The 22,377-nt window shown below is 33.6% G+C and overlaps 3 protein-coding genes across 3 annotated transcripts; 2 read left to right on the top strand and 1 right to left on the bottom strand.

The window, feature by feature from the left end:
- Positions 1-640: 640 nt before the first annotated feature.
- Positions 641-3,298, top strand: EAE98_005937 (uncharacterized protein). Its single transcript, XM_038953559.1, has 2 exons — positions 641-1,393; positions 1,455-3,298. Exons 1-2 carry the CDS (start codon positions 1,080-1,082, stop codon positions 2,887-2,889), a joined length of 1,749 nt encoding a protein of 582 aa, XP_038809954.1. The 5' UTR covers positions 641-1,079; the 3' UTR covers positions 2,890-3,298.
- Positions 3,299-3,970: 672 nt separating this feature from the next.
- EAE98_005936 (uncharacterized protein) lies at positions 3,971-7,024 on the bottom strand (the record flags this gene model as incomplete). The annotated part of the gene is made up of 5 exons (XM_038953558.1): positions 3,971-4,419; positions 4,511-5,168; positions 5,220-6,351; positions 6,716-6,813; positions 6,875-7,024. 5 exons carry the CDS (start codon positions 7,022-7,024, stop codon positions 3,971-3,973), a joined length of 2,487 nt encoding a protein of 828 aa, XP_038809953.1.
- Positions 7,025-7,568: 544 nt separating this feature from the next.
- On the top strand, positions 7,569-9,540 carry EAE98_005935 (uncharacterized protein; the record flags this gene model as incomplete). Its single annotated transcript, XM_038953557.1, has 2 exons — positions 7,569-8,841; positions 8,891-9,540. 2 exons carry the CDS (start codon positions 7,569-7,571, stop codon positions 9,538-9,540), a joined length of 1,923 nt encoding a protein of 640 aa, XP_038809952.1.
- Between the last annotated feature and the right edge of the window lie 12,837 nt (positions 9,541-22,377).

The following is a 22,377-nucleotide window of genomic DNA, read 5'->3' as shown; positions in this document are numbered from 1 at the left end:
TGTCCGATTCCCATACATTTTCCCCTTCATAATTCCCCACTGTTACCGGAACTGCCTCCCATGAATTTCGGTTGATCATCTGTCCCGTCACATGTCGCCCTGGAAAATGGATCGTGTTCTGCGTGTTCTGCGGTGTTCTGTGCAGAGGGTTTACATGGTTCTTGTGGAGTGTCTAACATGGATTCTAGCTCTTTCCCCTCTAGTTGAAGGAAATTGATACCGGATTGGGACTAAAAAGTTAAAAAGATTCGATACTTTTCTTAACAGATTTAACTTAGTCTTTTGGCGTCTCTCCAATGTCTCCATTCCAGTCAATCTACCAATCTACCGCAGTTTGCCAACCTATGCCAATGCTAATGCTATGCCTAGGAAACGCTAATTGCTACTCTCTACCACTTGGCTGCGCGGGATCGATTTTTCCCATCTTTATCCGTGCATTTAAATTCGTACCAAAATAATTAAAAAAGATGACCCAGGTCCCAAGTGACCTAGAAAGAGGGGCCCCCGCTTCATCTGGTACACCAAGGAAGAACGGAACTTCCGACGAGGCGCCATCGACAATCGAAATTTTATACTAAGGATCTTTTACTGGAGTAAAAGAGAACGAAACTAATTACTTGGAACTGGAATATCCAGTGTCCACCTTTAGTAACTTGGTACGAGAATGCGAGTAACGGTGAGATATTCCTAAAACGTGTTGGTTCAACTTGGTAGATCTTTTTCCCGGAACACCCCTTCTACCTTTCCTCCATCTAGTCCCTCCACATCCGGTCTACCTCCATCAAATCCTTAGCATGCCATACTAGCGAGTTCTCCCCTCGCGCTTACTCCGTACTCTTCCTTCCCGCAGGACCGTAACAAAGCCTCCTTCATTCCCCACCTCCACTACTCCCCCAAACTATTATAACTCCAACATATCCCCCCTCGATTCCATCCTCCTCATACAAACCAACAAACACTTCTTCTTAAGAATCATTTCTTCGCGCTTCAGTTTAATAGTACTCCCGCATCAAGCCTTGCTTTTTACTATACCCGTTGTCTTATTTTTATATCGCTTCACATACAAACACATTCCCATCATGATGATGCATCCAACACCACCGCCCTCGATATCACACAGTGATATGGATAGTTACAAATACAGAAGAGACGCAGAATTCAGAAACATTGAGGCCTCAAGAGCAGAGGATGCCGAATATGTCGAGCACATCGAACAAACCAAAACACATTTGCCAGAAGACTTAACTCAAACCGAGGAGGAAGAACAGAAACATTGGTTCATTGGTAGCATTGATCAAGGCACAACTTCTACAAGATTCATTATCTTCAATGGAGAAGGGCAACCAGTTGCTATGCACCAGCATGAATTCGAAAACATGTACCCCGAGTCCGGGTAAGTTCTATTGCTCTGCCCTTTCTATCGATTCCACAAGCTAACAATACTCTTTTCGCAGATGGCATGAACATGATCCTCAAGAATTGGTCAACTCTGTGGATGAGTGTGTAGAGAAAGCAACAGAGAAATTCCTTGAATTAGGATACAAGAAGTCCGACATCAAAGCTATTGGAATCACCAACCAACGTGAAACAACTATCTGCTGGGACACAAACACTGGAGAACCATTATACAATGCCGTTGTTTGGCCTGACACCCGAACCACCGCTCTTGTGCGCGAGCTCAAGGAGTCGGAAGGAGCAGATGAGATCCTTCAATTGTGTGGTCTGCCACTTTCTACCTACCCTTCCAGCGTTAAGCTTATGTGGATGTACCGAAACGTTGAAGCTATCAAGAACGCATACGATGAGGGCAGATTGTCTTTTGGAACAGTCGACTCTTGGTTGATCTACAAACTCAATGGAGGAAAGGAAGGCGGTGTTCATGTCACAGATACCACAAATGCTTCTAGAACTATGTTCATGAACCTACACACATTACAATACGATGACAAGCTCCTCAACTTCTTCCAACTCGACAGAAAAAACGTTACCCTTCCAAAAATCGTTCCTTCCTCAGACAAGGAAGCTTTCGGTAAGATGGCCTACGGTGCTCTTGAAGGCACCAGAATCACTGGCTGTCTCGGAGATCAATCATCCGCTTTGGTCGGTCAATGCGGCTTCAAGCCTGGTCATGCAAAGAACACATACGGAACTGGTTGTTTCCTTCTCTACAACGTTGGTGACAAGCCCGTAGTATCAAAATATGGTCTTTTGGCTACCGTCGCATACGATTTTGGCAATGGCCGAAAACCCGTTTACGCTCTTGAGGGTAGCATTGCCGTTGCAGGTTCCGGTGTCAAGTTCTTGATGAACAACTTGGGTTTCATTGCACACTCAAGCAAGATCACTGAATTGGCAGAGACTGTTGACGACAACGGAGGTGTAGTATTCGTTACTGCTTTCTCTGGTTTATTCGCTCCATACTGGATTGATGATGCCAAGGGAACACTCTTCGGTATTACTCAACACACACAACGTGGTCACATCGCTCGTGCTACCCTTGAAGCTACCTGTTTCCAAACCAAGGCCATCCTTGATGCTATGGAGAAAGATTCCGGACACAAGTTGGAAGGACTTGCCGTCGATGGTGGCATGTCCAACTCTGACCTTTGCATGCAAACACAAGCCGATGTTCTCAACATCCCAATCAACAGACCAGTTATGCGCGAAACCACAGCTCTCGGAGCCGCAATCGCAGCGGGCTTCGCAGTTGGTATCTGGAAGGAGTTTGATGAGCTCAAGGAGATCAATCGTGACGACAGAACTATCTTCGAACCAAAAATCAAGCCAGCAAAGGCTGCCCGTATGTTCAAGAAATGGGGACAAGCAGTTGAGATGAGCAGGGGATGGGTCCTACAAAACGAGGATGAGAACGATGATGACGTTGACTAAATAGCCAATTAAATGAGGCTAGTGAATGGGGATGGGGTTGGGGGTGAGATGGAGATAATGGATAATTCAACTTACGAAGCTGGTAAATATGGGGCGATGAAGATAAAAAGATTTGTGGATATACCCCAGGATGATTGATTGCTTGCATAGATGCACAGAATGTTGGGATTTGGGATTTGGGATTGGGTGTTTTGGCGCGCGGTTGGAAACCCTTCTTGGTGGTATAAATTTTAGGCATCTTTTCTAGCGATGGATGGATGGGTTGTTTGTAGCATTAGCATATATATGATGACTTGAGCTTGAAGCTTGGTCGATTCTGGATGGGATATAGGAAGAGAAATAATGGGGAGGTTTAACGATTTTTACGACTATTCAAAATAAAAATAAAATATAAAAATTCCTAAATAGACTCTTGGTTGATTTGTTATGTTGTGATTGTGAAGTTGAATGTGCCATTTCGACCTTAGAATGCGAAGCTACCACATGAATCTTGCTTTTATGGCGAGTGCGCGAGAAGACAAAAATTGATGAAAGAGAAGGGAATCATTCTTGGGATGTGCCTACGTGTTGTTATACATTCTTATATATGAACGTTATTTCTTCGTGGAAGCAGATGATGGTCTGTTTCCAACTTCTCATATACGAGGGAATAATAGGTAGGACCTAGGGAATCATAAAAAGGCTGAGTATATTTAATCTATACATGATTGGTGAGTTGAGGCATTGTAGGATTATGAAAGTGAAGCGAGGGAGGGGAAAGATCTGGCGCATGGGGGTCGAGAGAGAATTTGGGTATGTGGCTATTTATTCATTTGTTATTTCATCTATTGAGAGGTTCTCGGTAGAGTGAGTTTTCTATCTACTATCTACCTAGAATAATTATCTCTCTCTCTCTCTCTCTCTCTCTCTCTCTCTCTCAAACATCGCATTTGTGCATTTAGTGCAGAGTCAGTCATCCTCATCCTCATCCTCATCCTCGCTTATCTAGGTATTATACATTCTTCTTTCCCCTTCCCGTGACAATCTTCCATTTTCCTCAAATCAGGAGGACCCTTATCTAGCTCCAACCACCTCTCTTAACTCAACCCCACAACGGCGCCGTAACCTCCACGGCCCTCTCTACCACAGCTCTCACTCTTTCCCCAAAAACCCGATTCGCGCACTCGACATCCAAATCCTCCAACCATACCTTCGCAACCATCTTATCGACCTTGATCTCGATGCCCGGAACGGGGATACCGAGTTTATGGAGACGAGCGAGTTCTTTTTCTTGGGCGTAGGTTTCTGAGGTTTCGGGAGTTTCGAGGTCTGAGGGGGAAGAGGGTTTGGTGTCGGGGGGTATGGAGGGGGAAGAAGTTGGAGATGGGATTCCGGTGGATAGACGGGGAGTGGTAATGGGGACGAGATTGTCGGCGCCGAATTGGGCTTCGAGGAACATGAAGAGGCGTTCGAGACGCTCGGCGGGGGTCAGGTGCGCGTGCAGGTTGCGGGCTGGAGGGGAGTGGGAGTGGGGAGATTTGCTCGCGGATTCTAGGGGATGTTAGTTTTGAGAATGGGTAAGTGGTGCAATGAGATCAATGGGGAGAGAAAAGGGGGTAGAGGATAGAGTTGGAGAACATACGTTTAACAGCAGCTGGACTACTTTCCACCGAATACAACACCGCCATGATGGCATCCGCAATCCCATCATTCAACATGTTGCCCTCCCATTCTAATTCTACTTCCCCATTACTTCTATACCTCACTGTAACACAGCCCATAACTAAATATGCAGTGACTGCATTCGTATTTGCAATCTCCTCGTCGGCTTCTTCGTCGGATGATCCATTCATATGCGTATCCCCATTTCCATTTCCATTTCCATTTGAATGTTTCTGTTGTCCTCTACTTTCAGGCAATTCATCAATCTTTCCAAATGTTCCCTCTAGAGCCCAGCGAATAAGATCAATACCCGCCGCACTGAGTGTCATGCGTTGTTTACATGTAATAGTAGTAGTAGTTAATCCAGCGTATTCTCTCAAATCTTCAGGAGCCATCAACGACATTTTGAAATCGTTTTGAACCAGTACACCAGTGATAAGTTGGGCGGAATCAGGAGGTGGGGGATTGTTGGCGAGTTTTCCGACGACCTTGGCGGTTTTCGAAGTCACAAAAGGAATGCGTAATGGTTCGCAATTCTTGGGGGAGAAAACTTTCACTTTGGTAGTTTTGTCGGCGTTGAGGGAGAGAAGTTTGGATTTTAGACGCATCATGTTGTGTTGTTCGCCGTGGACGAGAATCTATGCTTGTTAAGTCTTTTTTCATTTGAATTAAATCTGGAAGGAACTTACCACGACAGGAGCAGCGATTTCCTCGATGAATTCCCGGTTCTCGACGCCATCAACGTGCGCTGCAAAGGAGTATTCTTGAACACTACATCTTCTAGGTATCATAGCTTTCTCTGTTTCTCCAGGTGCTGATCTTCGTGTAAAACCCTGTGGACCAGACATGATTGCTTGGATGTGATCTGGTTCTTGCATGATTTGCTTTGCCATAGTACCTTCAACACTGTAACCAGTAATAATAACACCGTTTTTATCACTTGGTGCCCACCGTTCTAGTAATTGTCTACTAATACCATTCTGTAGCATACCGGGACTTGCTAAAATAACACAACCCCCAACATCGTCAAAGCGATCGAGATTCTTTAATGAACGAATATATTTGAAATCCCATGGTCCTCCTCTACCTCCACTAGTTGAGTTGGCTTCGGCTTCGGCCATACGTTCTCTGAAGAGTCGTTTGATATTTTCGTTCATAGAGCCAACGTATGTTTGGTATACTAACATACATTTACGAGCCAGGTTACTAGCATAGTAGATAGGGATCTTTTGGAATTCTGGATGTTTACCCCAGTATTCATCCAGAATCAGGAGTAGTTCTTGAGCTCTACCAAGTGCAAAAACCGGCATGAGAACCCGCCCCCCACGATTCAAGATACTAGTGACAGACTTCATAAGGGCCTGCTCTCGTTCTAATCGGGGAATATGTGATGCAATACCATACGTAGATTCGGTAATTAGAACATCAATCTTCACTCCTTTGGGAACCTCGGCAGAGACAAGATGTCTATCGTCTTCTCGAGAATAATCTCCCGTGAAAAATATCTTGAGTCCTGCGATCTCAATAAGGAACATAGCAGCACCAAGTACATGCCCTGCTGGATATGGTGTGACCCTGATCGAAGAGATTGTATGTGTGGTATGATAATCTATAGCTTCGATTTGAGCAAATGTAGTGAGATGGTCGGCTTCAGTGTAGACTGGTTGTGAACCTCCACCCGAGGATGCTCCTCCAACCCTTACGCTGTCTATGATGAGCCATTTGTAGATGGCCTTGGTTGGATGTGTCATGAAGACACGTCCTTTGAAATTGGTCTTCGCAAGGACATATGGCAATGAAGCTGCGTGGTCGACGTGAAAACTACAAATGGTCAGCTCGTATACTACTTGGCAAGGCACCAGAATACGCCAACAGAAGTAGTAGCCTATGTACAATTTGAGTCCGCAGCGATGGAGGTTATATCACAGAATCAAGACAAGCATTTGCTGTGGGATAATGATATTGTATTGATTCTCGTATACATGATAAATATGGTAGGTAGATAGGCCAAAAAAATGAAACGGAATTCTGCATGTAAAGATGCATGATCCAAAATTCGACGCAGAGTCCAAGCTGCCAAAGGCGCATTGTATTAAAACACCGAAACAGAACACCATATACTGACTGCCACATCCTTCAAAAGCCAACGCGCGTATGTAAAATGTAGGAAATAGAATGCGCTTACTGGCTGATTAAAAGTAAATCGACAGTACTCAAATCAAAATCGTCATAGAAAGGTAGAGCTGCTAATCCGTCGTAACCAGCATGCATACCAGCATCAAGCTATATCGAAAAGTCAGTAAAAAGATGGCGCAGATGATGGAGAAAGAGGGCTTAGACTTGCCATGACAGTTTTGCCCTTGTATTGAATTATATGACAAGATCTTCCGACCTCATTACCACCACCAAGATTCGTAAAGGTGAGTTCGTCAGCGGGATCTACTGGTTCTTCCACCGTAGGTGCCATAGCTGCAGCCTTACGTTTTGATGCCATCGTGAATGGAATGTGGTGTGTATTGCTTTCTTTGTCAGTCAGTTTAGTGTTAGTACTACCACTTTGCTGCCTTCAAGGCGGATAGATATTTGTTCAGCAAAGATATTGCAATCAATCAAATTACGACGGAAATGATTGTAGATGGGCTTATAGATTCATAATAGGTAAGTCGGGAAGGATCTGAATTGAATCGTGTGGTCAATCAATACAATATTGTAAGAGGGAAGGGAGGTTCGTCATCAAAGAGACGCGATTTTGGCGTTCCTTGTGGAGGGAAATTTCGCACTAAATCCACACGTGATGAGATCAAAACCAGATAGCTTTCGCGATTCATTCAATGACCACAGTATTAACGCGGGAATGAAAACAGCTTAAACGGTCATCAAAACAACGAGTGAATACGGTCGCGCAAGTCTTTAAGTTGTATTCTGAAGATTTAGACTAGCGCATGGGTCGGTGTTATAAGAGGTAGCCGGGCTTTGCGCCTGGGTTGTGAAGGATACAGGAGATCAATAGAGGCAATTACAACCAAGCCGTCGACATCATGGCGCAACCACAGCAACAGCAACCACCGTATCCTATGCCTCAGAGGCCCTTTTCTCCCCCGCAGCCAGCTAATTCACCTTCAACGCAAACCCAACAACAGTTCGCGTTTCCACCCCACAAGCGACAAAGAATGTCTCCCAATCCGCCCTCTCAACCAGGTTCGCCATATGTCACATCACCATATGCTGCTTCGGGTCAGAATTCAGCTTCGCCTTCGCCGCATTTCTCGACTGTGCAAATTCCTCAGGGTGCCTATACCACGCCATATTCGAATGGATCGAATGCGCAACCATCTCCCTCATTGAATCTACCGCAAACTCCGATGGCTCTTCCACCTCATGCGCAACCAAGCCCATTGAGCTTCCCAAATCAAGTTCAGCATCATCATCAAGGAAATATGGCGTCAGCTCATTTCAACAACTTTAATTTGCAGATGCCACAACAGCACCATCCTGGCGGAGTCATGGGCCCACCTTCGAGACCGGTCGATAAAAATAAGGTTGATGGTTTGGATCCGTTGGATGTTTTGGGGGGAACTGGTGTCGATCTTGCAGAGGAGGAACAATATACATTTCAGCAGTATTCGTCGTCGTTCAATGCTCAAGGCTCAAGGTCACACCCAGGAAATATTTCGGCAGGTCACAGTTTTACCCAATTTCCACCAGGGAATGAGGGATCTTTTTACGGCTCAGGTCCGGCTAATCAACCTGGAGAGGCACCAAATGCTAAATCACAAGAGGATTTTGAGAAGAAAGCTGCGGATAAAGCATGGCATGATGCGGCTCGCGACTTGGCAGTATCGAGGCAAAGAGAATTAAATAATCCATTTTTAAATGTTGGCCACGTTCACAAGAGAATGGAGAAGATTGCACATGATAATGGTCTCGGTTTGAATACAGATTTAAATGGAAAGATGGGAACTATGAAACTACCTGAACATTTCCCTGACACGACTGTCAAAGTACAAACTGCAGTGGGACCAGATGGAGCTATCACTGCAACGACAGGAGCCTTCATTCCATCTGATTCTTTACTTGTTGATCAACTTGCGCTTATGTCTATCTCTACCAAGCATCGACTTCGTGGATTGTTAGAGGACGGATTAAAGTTAGCTATCGGTCGACAGACAAGTTCTCATGCCCAAATCAGGGATGAATGGACAGATGTTGCTGTCCCAGCGATAAAACCTAGTGTTGCTACCATTGTTACTGAAGGTGGTCCACGGAGTGGATGGGAGAGTGCTGTCAGCCCTCTCTCCAACCCTCTCAAACGTATGTATCATATTTTTCATTATTCTAATTCTGAGCTAACACACCGAAGGCCCTCTCTCAGCTGCAGGTAGATTGCCTACTCCAGTATCAGATAGTGCAAAGGCACAAACTAAGTCTTTTGCGAATGATGTTGCATTGACACTTCGGAAATGTGCTACTAAGGAGCAAGAAGCCGAGGAGGCGAGACTACGAAGACGTAAGGCTCGTGAGTCTGGTGATGGATCTCGCGCTGGTTCAATAAATCCGGGCACGCCAGGTTCTATGGCTCCAGATGTTCTTGACAAGCCACCTACCAAGAAAGAAATGAAGAAGAAAGCAGAGGCAAAAACCAGTGAGGCAGCAAGTCACGCAGCAGCCAATGTAACCACTACACAATTTTTGGGTGGTGGAAAAAGTATGTTCGGAAAAAAGAAACAATATAGTTGGATGACTGCCGGAGGATCCGGTAGTGGTACCAGCACGCCAGGTAAAATCATGACCCAAGGTCTTGGCTCTTCTGGTGCAAGCCCCGTTGCGAATCCGGGACCCGAAAAAATGACTACCGATGGAGTGCGAAGGTTGGGCACTTGGCGAGAAGATGGTGGTAAGGGACAGAATATCCAGCTCCGAGATTGGATCATGGTTCTCGAGGATGATGGTAGGGAGAAAAAGGCACTACAAAAGGCATACGCTCAAGTGGATGATGATCGGAATGCGTAAGTGAGAAAGGGGGAGAGAGAGAGAAAGAAATACGGGTTTCATGGTTAGGGCAATTGCAGAATAATATTTTTGCATGGCGTTGCATGGATCACCAGGCGTTTTTTTGTTTTTTTTTGCAGTGTCTCCTCAAAAGGGAGGATGGGCACGCTTCTTCAATCTCATTGGGGAATTCTCTGAAATGATTTACATACCTACTATATGGTTGTGTGGGGGCGAGAGACTTTGCATATTTCGTCTGACCATTGGGTTTGATTTGTGAACCGAGACCGTTTCGATGCAAGATATTATTTACATATCTTTTGATGCAATGCAATGCAGTGCGATGCGATGCGATGCGATAGGCAATTAGGTAGCAATAAGTCATATACCAAACCAAGTATTCTAGTATCTAGTATGTATCATTATGTTATTTTTTCTTCTTCTTTTTCTCTTGGGTGGATGGATGGAATGATGGAATGATGGTAATAGTGATTGATGACAGCACTATCTGATAAATCCCTCATGATCAATTTACAGGCGTAGCTGGAGGTATCTAATATGTATCGAAGTATATCTAAAGTGTCTGGATAGGTAGCTCTAGATGAATATGAATAAATACTTTGTAGTTGATTAGGGGGTAGGTAGGTAGGTGGTAGGTGGTAGGTAGGTGGTAGGTGATAGGTAGATGGTAGGTGGTTAACTTCTCTACTCCATCTACTCTATTCTACTCTTCCTTACCCCACAGTCTAGGCTGTGCTGTGCTGTGCTGTGCTATGCTGTGCTGCGCGGTGTGCAGAAATAAATATATCAAATGTATCAAATATAACAAATAAAGCAAGACAAGAGGAAGTAAGATCTTACATAATAATGAAGCCCCCACCCACCCACTACCTAATAAAAGATTATATTTCGAAGGAAATAGGTAGGTAGGTAGGTAGCTCGAGTGTAGGTAGCTCGAGTGTAGGTAGCTCGAGTATAGATAGTTGGAATTAGGAATTGGATGTTTCCCCGCGATATGGTAGATGATAGAGTCGGAATTGGAATTGTGATGGGTGGGTGTTGAGATTATATAGGTGGGTAGCTGGAGGTGGGTAGTAGGTAAATAGTAAATAGTAGATAGATAGTAGGTAGGTAGTTTCGTTTGGGGTTCATAGCCGCGGGCTGCGGGCTGCGGGGAAGAGTTGTGCCGGGCTGGTTGGGGTTCGGGTGTTGGAGGAGAGAGAGTGTGTTTTGGTGTTTGTTTTGGTATTTGTCTGGTTGTTTCCTGGAGGTGGAGGGGATGTGGAGAGGAGGTGATGTAATATGATGTGATGAGGGAGGGACTGGGCGATTTATAAGTGACTGGGTGACTAATTGAACTTACTTGGAGATTTTGCTTTTACTTCTGCTTTTACTTCTGCTTTTGCTTTTGCTTGGGAGCTTATTAGGAGGGGTTGAGGATACTAGTAGGTAGGTAGTGGATTGCCTTTTTGGGACGATGGATGGATAGGCGGATGGGCTAGCAGTGGGGGATTTTAGCAGTGGGTGATTTTAGCAGTCGGGGATTTTCGTAGTAATAAGTATGGTGGTGCAGAGTAGTAGGTGGTTTGGGATGGGTAGCTAGCGATGGAAATGGATGATGGGTAGATACTTGGTAGATGGATGGATGAATAAATGAGATCATGGTTATTATATTGTCTAGTGAGAAGTGATAAGTAATGAGATGGAGGTAGAAGTAGAAATAGCGGCGTGATAATAATCATTATGGATTTTTAACATGTGTGATTACCTACCTACCTACCTACCTAGGTAGATATTTGAGAGATCCGTTTTCATTTAATAAAGTTGTAGATTAATGCACTTTCCCAATCGCATCTGTGGATACATACCTGCCTATTTCTTGCATTGCATTTCTTGTCTTGGATGGGATTGATAGTGATATTGATATTGATATTGATATATGTAGGTATCTTTTGAATGTTGTAGAAAAGAGAGAGGATAGAAATGCGTGTATGTATGAATATACTTTTATTAGATATACTTTTAATCGGGGGTTCATATTTATTCACCCCCTTATCTACAATAAGGGGACCTTAGCAATTCGTCAATTTTTCAGCAATTTATAATTTTTTTATCGAATCTCATAATATAAATAATAATAAGAAAATAATAATATTATCAAATTTTGATATATAATATTAATTACTATAACTATAGCAAAACATAATCCTGAAATAAAAAAGAGATTTGCAAAAGCAATTTTTTATATAAAATAATTTCCGAAATCAATATTCACAAAAGTAATCCGGAATTTTACTATTTTCCTTTATCTTCTATATATATATTTCAACAAAACCTTTATTACAAATACTAAAAGAGATTATAATAAAGTATTAAGTAATATTCAAAATAAAGCTCTTAAGTTATATATTGACTTTTTGATATATATAAATTATATTACTAGAAAAAGTATTATTAAAATAGTAATTAATAATATACTAAAAAACAATAAGAGTATCTATTAGCTTGATATATAATAGGCTATTTATTGAATGAAAAGGAATAAGGATTGGTATAAAGCTTGTAAAAGTAAAACTTTATGTTAAAGTAGATAATAGCAATAAATCAATTAGGCGTAATATAGCACAAAGATTTTTCATTAATCCTTCTAAACTATAAAAATCCTACAATTTATAATTATATACGGGTTAGTATCAGCCTGAAATAACTTTGTAGAGGCTATTTATATACTCTCGCTAACTTTTATATGGATTAATTATAATAAAGCCCCCTATATTACACATTACATCCCAAAACATATATATTTATCTTCTGAACTCGATTTGTATAATACAAGAAAATGGGATACCAAATAATTACATTTATATTATATACTAAAAGGAAATAAGAATACTATAAAACTATAAACAATTAATAAACAATATTTCAATGTATTTATTGTTTTTACTAATAGATTATTAAAGGTTCTATAAGTTCCCTTTAATTTCCTGAGTTCGTTTCTTCTTCTAGTAAATTATTCTTTATTATCTTTTCATTAATTCTTATCTTATCATAACTACCCCTTAACCTATTAATCTCTAAGCAATTATAACTTAATCTACAATAGATCCTACTAGTTTGATTATCCCTATATATCTTTATTATTTCAAGTATATTATATTTTTTGCTCCTAAAGATTTTTATTATTATAATAAGAATCCTTACATTAAATATAGCTATTATTATATCCAGAAAAAGGTTTATCAATCAATACCTTTCCAATATATTCCCGATATTAATTTATTATATCAAATCTAAGCTTTTTAATAAACTATTTCTATTAATAATCAAGAAAAAGAGAATACTAAGACTGTAATAATATATCGAAATAAGTATTATATTAAGAGTATAAAAACCTTTTTACAAAAAAAGGATAAACAGAGTAATACTAAAAAGCCAAAATTATTTAAAATATTATCTCTACTTACTATAAAGAAATTGAATTAAATAAATAATCTTATAAAGTATTTTATAAACTTTTATTAAACTATTATTGATTATTCTTTATCTCCCTATAATAATACTTAACTGACTTTTTAGATTCTAGAATAATTTGCTTGTACTAAATACCACTATTTCAGGTTTTATTATAAAATTAATAGTTATAATAGATTCGGATAATAAGAATAACTTTATAGCTCTAATTGTTTACCCCCATGTAGTCAATACCTCTATCCTGCCCCCTACTCCTTTAGAAGGTAAGACTTCAGGTACTGTAAATATACTAACTGATTTGAAGGACTATATCCCCCCTTATACCGATATTCAATTATTATTTCGCTTCTATTTCCATACTTATTTCTCTATACTCAAAAAAAATTGTTTTAAATATTCTAATAAATCTTTTTCTAATTTTAATAGTAATAAAAAGAATAATCCTTTTTTTTATTAAATTATTAATGCTTTTTAATATTCTGATATTCTCTATATTTCTAAAGATGATATTAGTATTACTATTTCTTAAGCAAAGAAATATACTACTAGAGATTTGACAGCTTCTGCCTATTAATTCATTATTAGAAGTTTAATTACTTAAGCCATTCTTTTTTCTTATAAAACTTTCTATATAATTTCAAAACAAAAAACAATATTAGTTATTATTAATTCCTTTTTTAATTTTTGATATCAAAATACTAATATTTTGCTAAAAACTAAAACTCTTTATATAAGTCATTCTGTTTATATTAAAAAGTCTGATATTATTATAAATTCTTCTGAAAATATTCAATCTTGTAAATGCCTATAGATTATCAATAATCTATTAATAAAGGTTCGAAAGTCCAGTGAGACCCTTGTAAAAATGGAGGGGAAGGAAAGTGTGGATAAGGATAAAGTGAATATACTTTTAGTAAATAAGGGTAAGCAAAGTAATAGTGATATAGATAATACTATCTTTGAGGTTTTTCTTTTTATATTAAATCTTCTTGATATGTAGAATAAAAGAATTAATTCTTGTTATAAAACCCTTTCAATATATTAATATAATAATATCTTTATAATAATATCCTTATATTAATCAAAAATGTATTTTTGCTAGGAATAAGGTTTTATAAAAGAAATAATAACAATTTTATTAGTTAAATACTAACAAAGATTCAGATAATATTAATTCTGATATTTATAAATTGAAATCTAAAGTATTCCAAAAATATCAGAATAAATTGATACACTTGGTAATAATATATAGTATATCAGTGAGTGAAAGGTTGCATTCTCGTTTTTATTAGAATAAAAAGGAGTAAAAAGAGGAATATTACAAACAACTTTGTATTACTAATGATTCATTTATAGGTACATAATAGAACCCTATTGTTTTGTAGTTTTTTTCCTTTTTTCTTTTAAATTATATATTAATAATTCTTTTCTTTTATTGTATTTTTCTAATATTTCTTTTATATTATCGAGATTACAAAGAGCTTTCCATATATCTTTTACTGATTAATAGTCTTTTCATTAAACTAGATATTAAATACTTCTGTTTTTCTTTTTATATATTATAATCTTCTTTATTTTGTATTTCAAGTAATTATCTATTTCCTTTAATAATAATAGATTAATAATATTCTATTATTTATATTATAATTCTAATAAGAAAATATAAAAGATATTGTAAATCTTATAAATAAATAATAACTTGAGTTTATATATTTAACTACTAATTTTTATATCTATTATTTGAAAAAAACCTATAAATCTATTCAAAAACTTCTTTTTGAATTGAAGTTACTTGATATTTTGAATATTTAGTATTACTTTGTTTCTAATATTGTATTACTAGATTATCATACTATTTATATCCTTTAACTTTCGATTTATAGCTATTTATTATAATTTTCTTAATTTTTTCCTTTCTTTATTAAAAAAAACGATTTGCTTGTATATTACTGGTGCTTTTTTTGTAATATTAGTATTCTTATTGATATAATAGAATGTTAGTAGGAATCCGTATATTACTTGGAATAGGCTTGTATTTATTATACTATATCATATAGTATTATAAATAAACTCTACAAGTAATAATAATAAAGATCAATTATTTTATTAATAATTAGAATAATAATTAATATAATAAATCAGATTTTGATTTTATTGCTTTATTTGCCTATTAATTTAAAAATAGAATACAATAAATAACTTATATCATATTCACAGATAAAAAAGGAAGCTACTTCAGAACTTACTTACAAATTGTAGTCCCCTATCTGAAACGATACCTTCTAATGCTTCAAAGTCCTTAAATATACTCTATATTAGTATTTAAATAAATTCCGGTAAGATAATTATTTTATTAATAAATATATATCGAACAAGCTTTATAAACCTATCAACAATTATTAAAACTATATTATATATATATTTACCCAATTTCAATAAGAATAGATTTATAATAAAATTTATAATTATTTCTTTCCAAGATTTATAGGGAATAAAAAGAAACTGTAATTCGCTATAGGATTTATATCTTTTAATAATAATCCACTAATATACTATATATATTTTAATATGCATTTTTATATTTCTTCTCATTAAAAATCAAAAGTATTTAGATTTCAAAATTTCTAAAATCTTAGAAATATTTTAATATCTATTTGTAAAGTTATTATAATAAGTTTTCAAAATCTCTATTCTCAAAATAGAATCTGATAGTATATAGACATTCTTATTATATTTAAGAAGCTTATTAGTACCTATTTATTAAAATAAAATAACTTTAATAAAGTATAATCTTTAATTCAGATACTCTTTATTCTTTATAAAATTATTATCTACTTAAAACTATAATAAAGTATTTCTTATTGTTTCTAATATTAATTTAAATACTATTTCGTCTTTTACTAAAATATAAGTTATTCGATATAATATCAACTATTTATAATTAGTTTTAATCAATAAACTTAATTATTTACAAAATAATAGGCTATATTCTTTTTTTTATAAAAGGCCTATAACATTACACAAAAACTCTATCTTTTTGATAGGAAAACTTTGAAATAATTTTATAATTATTAATCTATTTCTCAATTTATTCTAAAAAATTAGGAGTATATTATTAATATTCTTTATATTAATAATATAATCAGAGCAATGCAATAGCCTATCTGTGGGATTCAATTTTCTTGCTCTATATACTATTTCGAAATCATATATAGCTAAAACCTCTGCCTATTTTATTTATTAATTATTTAAGCTTTTCTTTATTATAAAGTGCTGGAGGCTGTTGTAATTCAACTTGACTATGATAGTATATCGATTCCCTATTGTATAATAGTACTATTATACAAAAGCTATATATATCGCTAATAATTCTTAATTGTAAGTGAAATATTGCTATTCCACTAGGTTTAGCTTTCTTAAATAGAATGTAATAGGGTATTATTATTAAATTGATATATCTTTAATTTCTTTTGAGAAAAGTTATAATAATATACAATTTAATATAAAGATTAAAGTATTGATTTTGATTATTATATAGAGTAAAAGATTGAAATGTCAGAGAATAGGTATTGATATAAAGACTTTCTTTAATATTTCAAATACCTTTTATACTTTATTAGTCCATTTGAACTTAATTACTATCTTCCCCTTTTATGTTCCTTTTATCAATATAATTATATTATAAACCATTACCAAATAGGCCCTAATAAATTATTAATAAAAGTTCATAAAGCCAAAAAATACTTATATATCTCTTAGACTACTAGGTATTAATTATTTTGTAATAGTTTGAATATACCCAGATTTTATTATAACCCTCTTTGCTAAGATAATAAATTCTAGAAATTCGACTTCCTTAATATAAAAGATACATTTCTTTAATTTTATAAAGAATTTATATTCAATAAGGTATACGAATATTTATTGAATATCTGCTATATATATAATTCTATTTTTGAAATAGATTAAAATATTATTTAGATATATTATATATATATTATTCGCTAACCCTACTAATACTTGATTGATATATATCTGAAATGTTATAGAAATATTAGTAAAACTAAAAGGCATTATTTTATACTTATATTGTTTATATCACATTCGAAATGCCGTTTTTCACTTATTATTTGCTTTTATACAAATATAATAGTATATATTTCTAAGATTTAGTTTAATGAATATAGCACTTTATTGAAATTAATTTAAAGATTTATTAATAAGTAATAAAGGGATTTAATTTTTTTTTATAATTTAATTAAGCCCTTAATAATTGATATATAATCAATAATCTCCCTCTTTTTTTAGAATAAATATAATAAAGGCTTCTATTAAGTTAATAGATCTTTTTATTTACTTTTTCCTTTGATATTTATTCAAATATTCTTGTAATATTACTAACTCTTTCTTTAATAAAAAATAAATTAAATTCTAAAAAGAGATTAAACTGGATTCGAGATTAATACGATATTTCATTGGGTAATGCTTGAGTAAAAGACTACTTTTCTTTTTAGAAAAAGCTTTTTTGTATTCTTGAAATTCTTTTGATATCTTAGATAAGATTAATATAAGTATCAGACAATCTCCTTTTATTTTTAATTACAAGGCTAGTTTGTTTAAGAAAATTGTAAAGATTGATTTGCCTTCTTTTATTTTCTAATAGAATTTTTTTATAAAAATAATTTCGAAATTGCTTAAAATAGAATAATATCAAAATAATATTGATTTTCAATTAATATTTAGATTGATTATTTATAACCATAAAAGATCTAAAATAATATTTATCCATAATAGATTCAATACTACTAATATAAAATTATAAATATAAATTCTTTTTTCCCCTTTTTTATTTTTTATTTTAACAAGAAATTTATAGTCCCCATACAACACAATTGCAATATTATTTATTGATACAAGAGAAATGCTTTTTTTAATAAAATTCTAATTCTATTCGATACACTTACTTTACTGTATAATATTGACTTGTACTCCCGAATTGATAAGGTATTAGAATATTATTAACTTGTTATTATTATTAAAGATCACTATGACTATAAAGATTATCCGCCCTTCTTTATATAAACCTAATATTAATAAAATATTTATTATAATAGCTAGATCTAAATATTTCTTATATAAATAGATTTAAATAGATTACTTAAATAGTTGCATTTTCTATACTTTCCTTTATAACATCTATACACAATACTATTTTAATAGATTATAGCATAGTGCCCTCTCTATTGATATTTCTAATATATAATATTACAAGTACAGTTTGTATACAATACCTTGATAAAGTATCTCGGACCCTTAAAGGGTTCCCCTTGAGAAAATTAATTGGAATTTCGGGCTTTTGGTTTTATAATTTAAATAGAATTGCTTTTTAAATAAAAGCATTTAGATAGATTTCAATATCAAAAAGATAATTGATTATACTTACAGGAATAATATAATTTCTTTATATCTTTTCTTTAAAATAATTTCTCTATACTTTTCAGTTTATAGACTTATTTTATAAGCTCACTATATAATTCAAATTATTATAGGAATTCCGATATTTTTCTGGTTATACTAAATAATAGATCTGCTAAAAGTCTCTTGATTTGAACACTCTCCGCCTTCTACTCGATATCCTCTTCAAGATCTTTCAGATAGATTACGAATATATTCATAATATCTCCTTTTCTTTATCTTACCTACACAAGCTTTTGAATTGTTTATTACTATTTAATCCCTTTATTCATAATAATATTATATATATACTCTTCAAAGTTTTTCTAATTCATCTCTTTATAACTTAACTTATTTATAAACCAATATTAAATTACTAGAGATTACTTTTCAAAGTATTAAATAATATATTCTATTTTCTTTATATTAATAAGAAAATAATATTTATTATTATTTCGAAATATGATTTTTGTTTAAAAAAAGAAATTCCTAATTTCCCCAATATTCTTTTTTTTATATTATTTTAATCTCTACAACTTTAATAGTTTTCCTTAATTAAGGTTAGCATCCTAATGAATTGTATTCGATACAACTATAGATTGGTTATACTCAATCAAAATAATTGTATACAAAATATAATTCATAGCTACTCTATAAGCTTTTCTTATAATTATTATTTCTTTTTTATTTCTTAAAGTTATTAATTTAATAATATATTCTTATTATTATTAAAAAAATATAATTAAACTAAATAAATATCATTACCAATACTCTATAGAAATTAATTAATAATTTTATCAGATTGATTTTGAATTGCATTGTAGGTATCCTGTTTTCCCCTAAAAATAGATATTCTTTTTATTGAAACCATAATAATATTGATATCTATTTAATTAGAAAATAGTTAACAGATTACTCTATATAATAGAAATAAAAAGAATTATTAAAATAAATAATAGTAATAAATTAACTAAATATAATATAGCACAAAGACTTTTCATTAATTCTTCTAAACTATAAAAATCCTATAATTTATAATTATACACGGATTGATATTAGCCCAAAATAGCCCCACAGGGGCTACTCACATGCCCTCGCCAGCCCTTACACGGATTGACCGTGACACTTTAGTTCAAGAACAACGAACTACTAGTAATATAGAAGATATGAAAAAGCATTTCCAGAACTTTTATAAAGCTATTTTGAAATATAATATATATATCAATAATATTTAGAATATAAACGAAATCAGATTTCGAATTGAATATTTCAATGATTATATAATTATTACTTATATTATTATTAAGGTAATCTATTTTAGTGATTTTGATAATAAAAATTATATGATTTTCATTAAAGCTATATCTATAACTGATAAAACTATTTTATTATATCTAATTCTCAAGAGTCAAGTTTTTATTGAAACTATATTCTAGAATGATCTGAATCGGAATACTCTTTTTGCTATATTTATATCTGGATATATTAATAATAATATCTTACTTATATATATCGAATACTTCAATAAAATAATTAAAGATATAGTTAAAGGAATATATAGGATGCTAGTTTTCGATAATTATAATTTTTATATAACAAATGAATTATTTTATTATTATTGGATTTATAAGATTATTCTTTTTTTTATTTTCCCTCATTTATTTTATGCTCTATAACCATTGGATATCAGAGTCTTTTAAATATTTAAATATTGATATTAAGAAGAGATAGCTATAGCTATTTAATATGGTAATATCTAATTTGATAAAATCGATTTTCTAAATTATTATTCTAAAATATACAAAAACACATTTAAAGAAAGAACTATACTTTCAGTATAGAAAAAGTCCAGTTTAATATCATTTAACCCTAAAATAGTTTACACCAAAATCATTGATTTCTATAATTCCCAATCTCCTTAAGATCCTTTTTAAACATTAGATTCTAAACCCTTTCAAGCTATTCCTAAAATACTAAATCGTTTTATACATTTAGTCTATTTAGACCGCCAGTTTACTGATTATATTAAATACAATATTTCTCTTACCCCTTTATTCCATAAATCCTAATAATTATACCAAAAATCTACTAAATCCCTTATCATTAAATCGAATCTAATTTAATAATAAGAGATTACTCAAATCGAAATTTATAAAGAAAAATAGAAATATAAAGAAAATAATAAACAATATACACAATCTAAAAGAATTTTTTATAAATACATTAAAAAAGACTAAATTGTTTGTATAGAAAAAACTTTTAATAAATTTAAAAGATTTAAAAATAATAAATGGGAAAAGAAAGCCGAAAAGCTTACTACTATTAGATATACTAAAATTATAAAGTATATCCCTATATACCTTAAGAACTATCTAAATAAGCAGTTTTCATTGAAAAGAATAAATATATTGATATATATAGAATTGGAAAACAAAAAGATAGCTATTTCGAGATTAGCTAAAAGAGAACAATTATACGATAACAACCTATAAAAAATAGAAGATTATGAAATTGATAAAAAGAAAACAGTTTTTAAAATTATAAAACAATTTAAAGAAGATCTAAATCCAATAAATAAGAATAATTAGAATAGAACTAGAATATATATTAGAAAAGCAAAGTTTTAACTATTTAAATATTATTATAGAAATCGTATTATTAGAATAAATAATAATGATATAAAAAAAACAATTAAATAATAGAAAAAATGAAATATAATAATTTCAATGATATAATTTATTATAGAATATATAATAATTATATAAAGTTATAGTATTTTTAAGAATAAAAATAATATTTTGATTAAACACTAACGAGGTAATTTACAATTTTTATAATACTTCGGAATATATAATACCCCCGGAATTTTGTAGGAGTATGGAAAAATGTATATTAAATTACATACAATTTATTAGATACAGCATATACCTTTTTCTATAATTCTATAATTAATTATTTTGAAATATACTAAAAAAAGTGACGAATTACTGAAAAAGTGACGAATTGCTGAGGCCCCCTTATTGGTACAATAGGGGGTAAAGAGGATCGTAACCCCCGATTACTAGATATACTTATAAGGAGTCAAATGCCCTCTCCTTACCAAGTATTATCGATAAAGCATATACCTGCCCACCCAAAAACTGGCATAACATTACATTCCGAAAACAAGTCATCAACGACCACCTGCACGATCGGGAAAAGTCGTAGCCCTTCTAGAATTGGGGAGGAACTCGGTATCCATAATCCATCCTCTTGTACCTTGTTGGGCCTGAATTTTCACGACATGGGAACCAATCAGATGAATGGAAACTCGGATTTTTATGGGGAGAATGTGAACAGAAAACAGAACATGGTAGGTGAAGAATTTATTACGGAGAACCTAGTACATATGGGCTTTTGGTTATTACCTAGTAGCTAGCTTCATAGGTTGCTTCTCTTTGGCTTGCTGGGAAAGAGGAGAGTGGATGGATCATGGATGCCATTCTGTCGGTAGGTATATAGTAGTTACATGCCTCCATGCGTACCTACATGCACTTTCTCACATCTTTCTTTCCCCGGATTTCTTTGAGTGTCGATTTGGATTCTAAGATTACATTTACTTTCATATTTCCATCTATTTTCCTCGGACAATTTGGAACTTTGAACTTTGTATTTATGAGTGAAAGTTGGTCTTTATATTTTACATACCTATCTTGACATCTCATTATTTTCCTCGGATGGGACTGAATAAAGTTTGTTTGTGCTAGGTAATTTGATTTGATTGATTTGATTGATTTGATTGATTTGATTGATTGATTGATTGATTGATTGTTTGTTTTCATTGATTGATCATAAATTCAATCCACCTGAGGCTGGCTTACGACAAACGCAACTCCTGAATCCGGACTTGCGAGACCTTCCATTCTTTACCCACAGAATACGAAACTCAAA

The sequence above is a fragment of the Botrytis deweyae genome (assembly GCF_014898535.1).
Source record: "Botrytis deweyae strain B1 chromosome Unknown BDEW_012, whole genome shotgun sequence".
Lineage (NCBI taxonomy): Eukaryota > Fungi > Ascomycota > Leotiomycetes > Helotiales > Sclerotiniaceae > Botrytis > Botrytis deweyae.
Note: the sequence above shows the minus strand (reverse complement) of the source record. Positions and strands in the feature narration are given on the sequence as shown.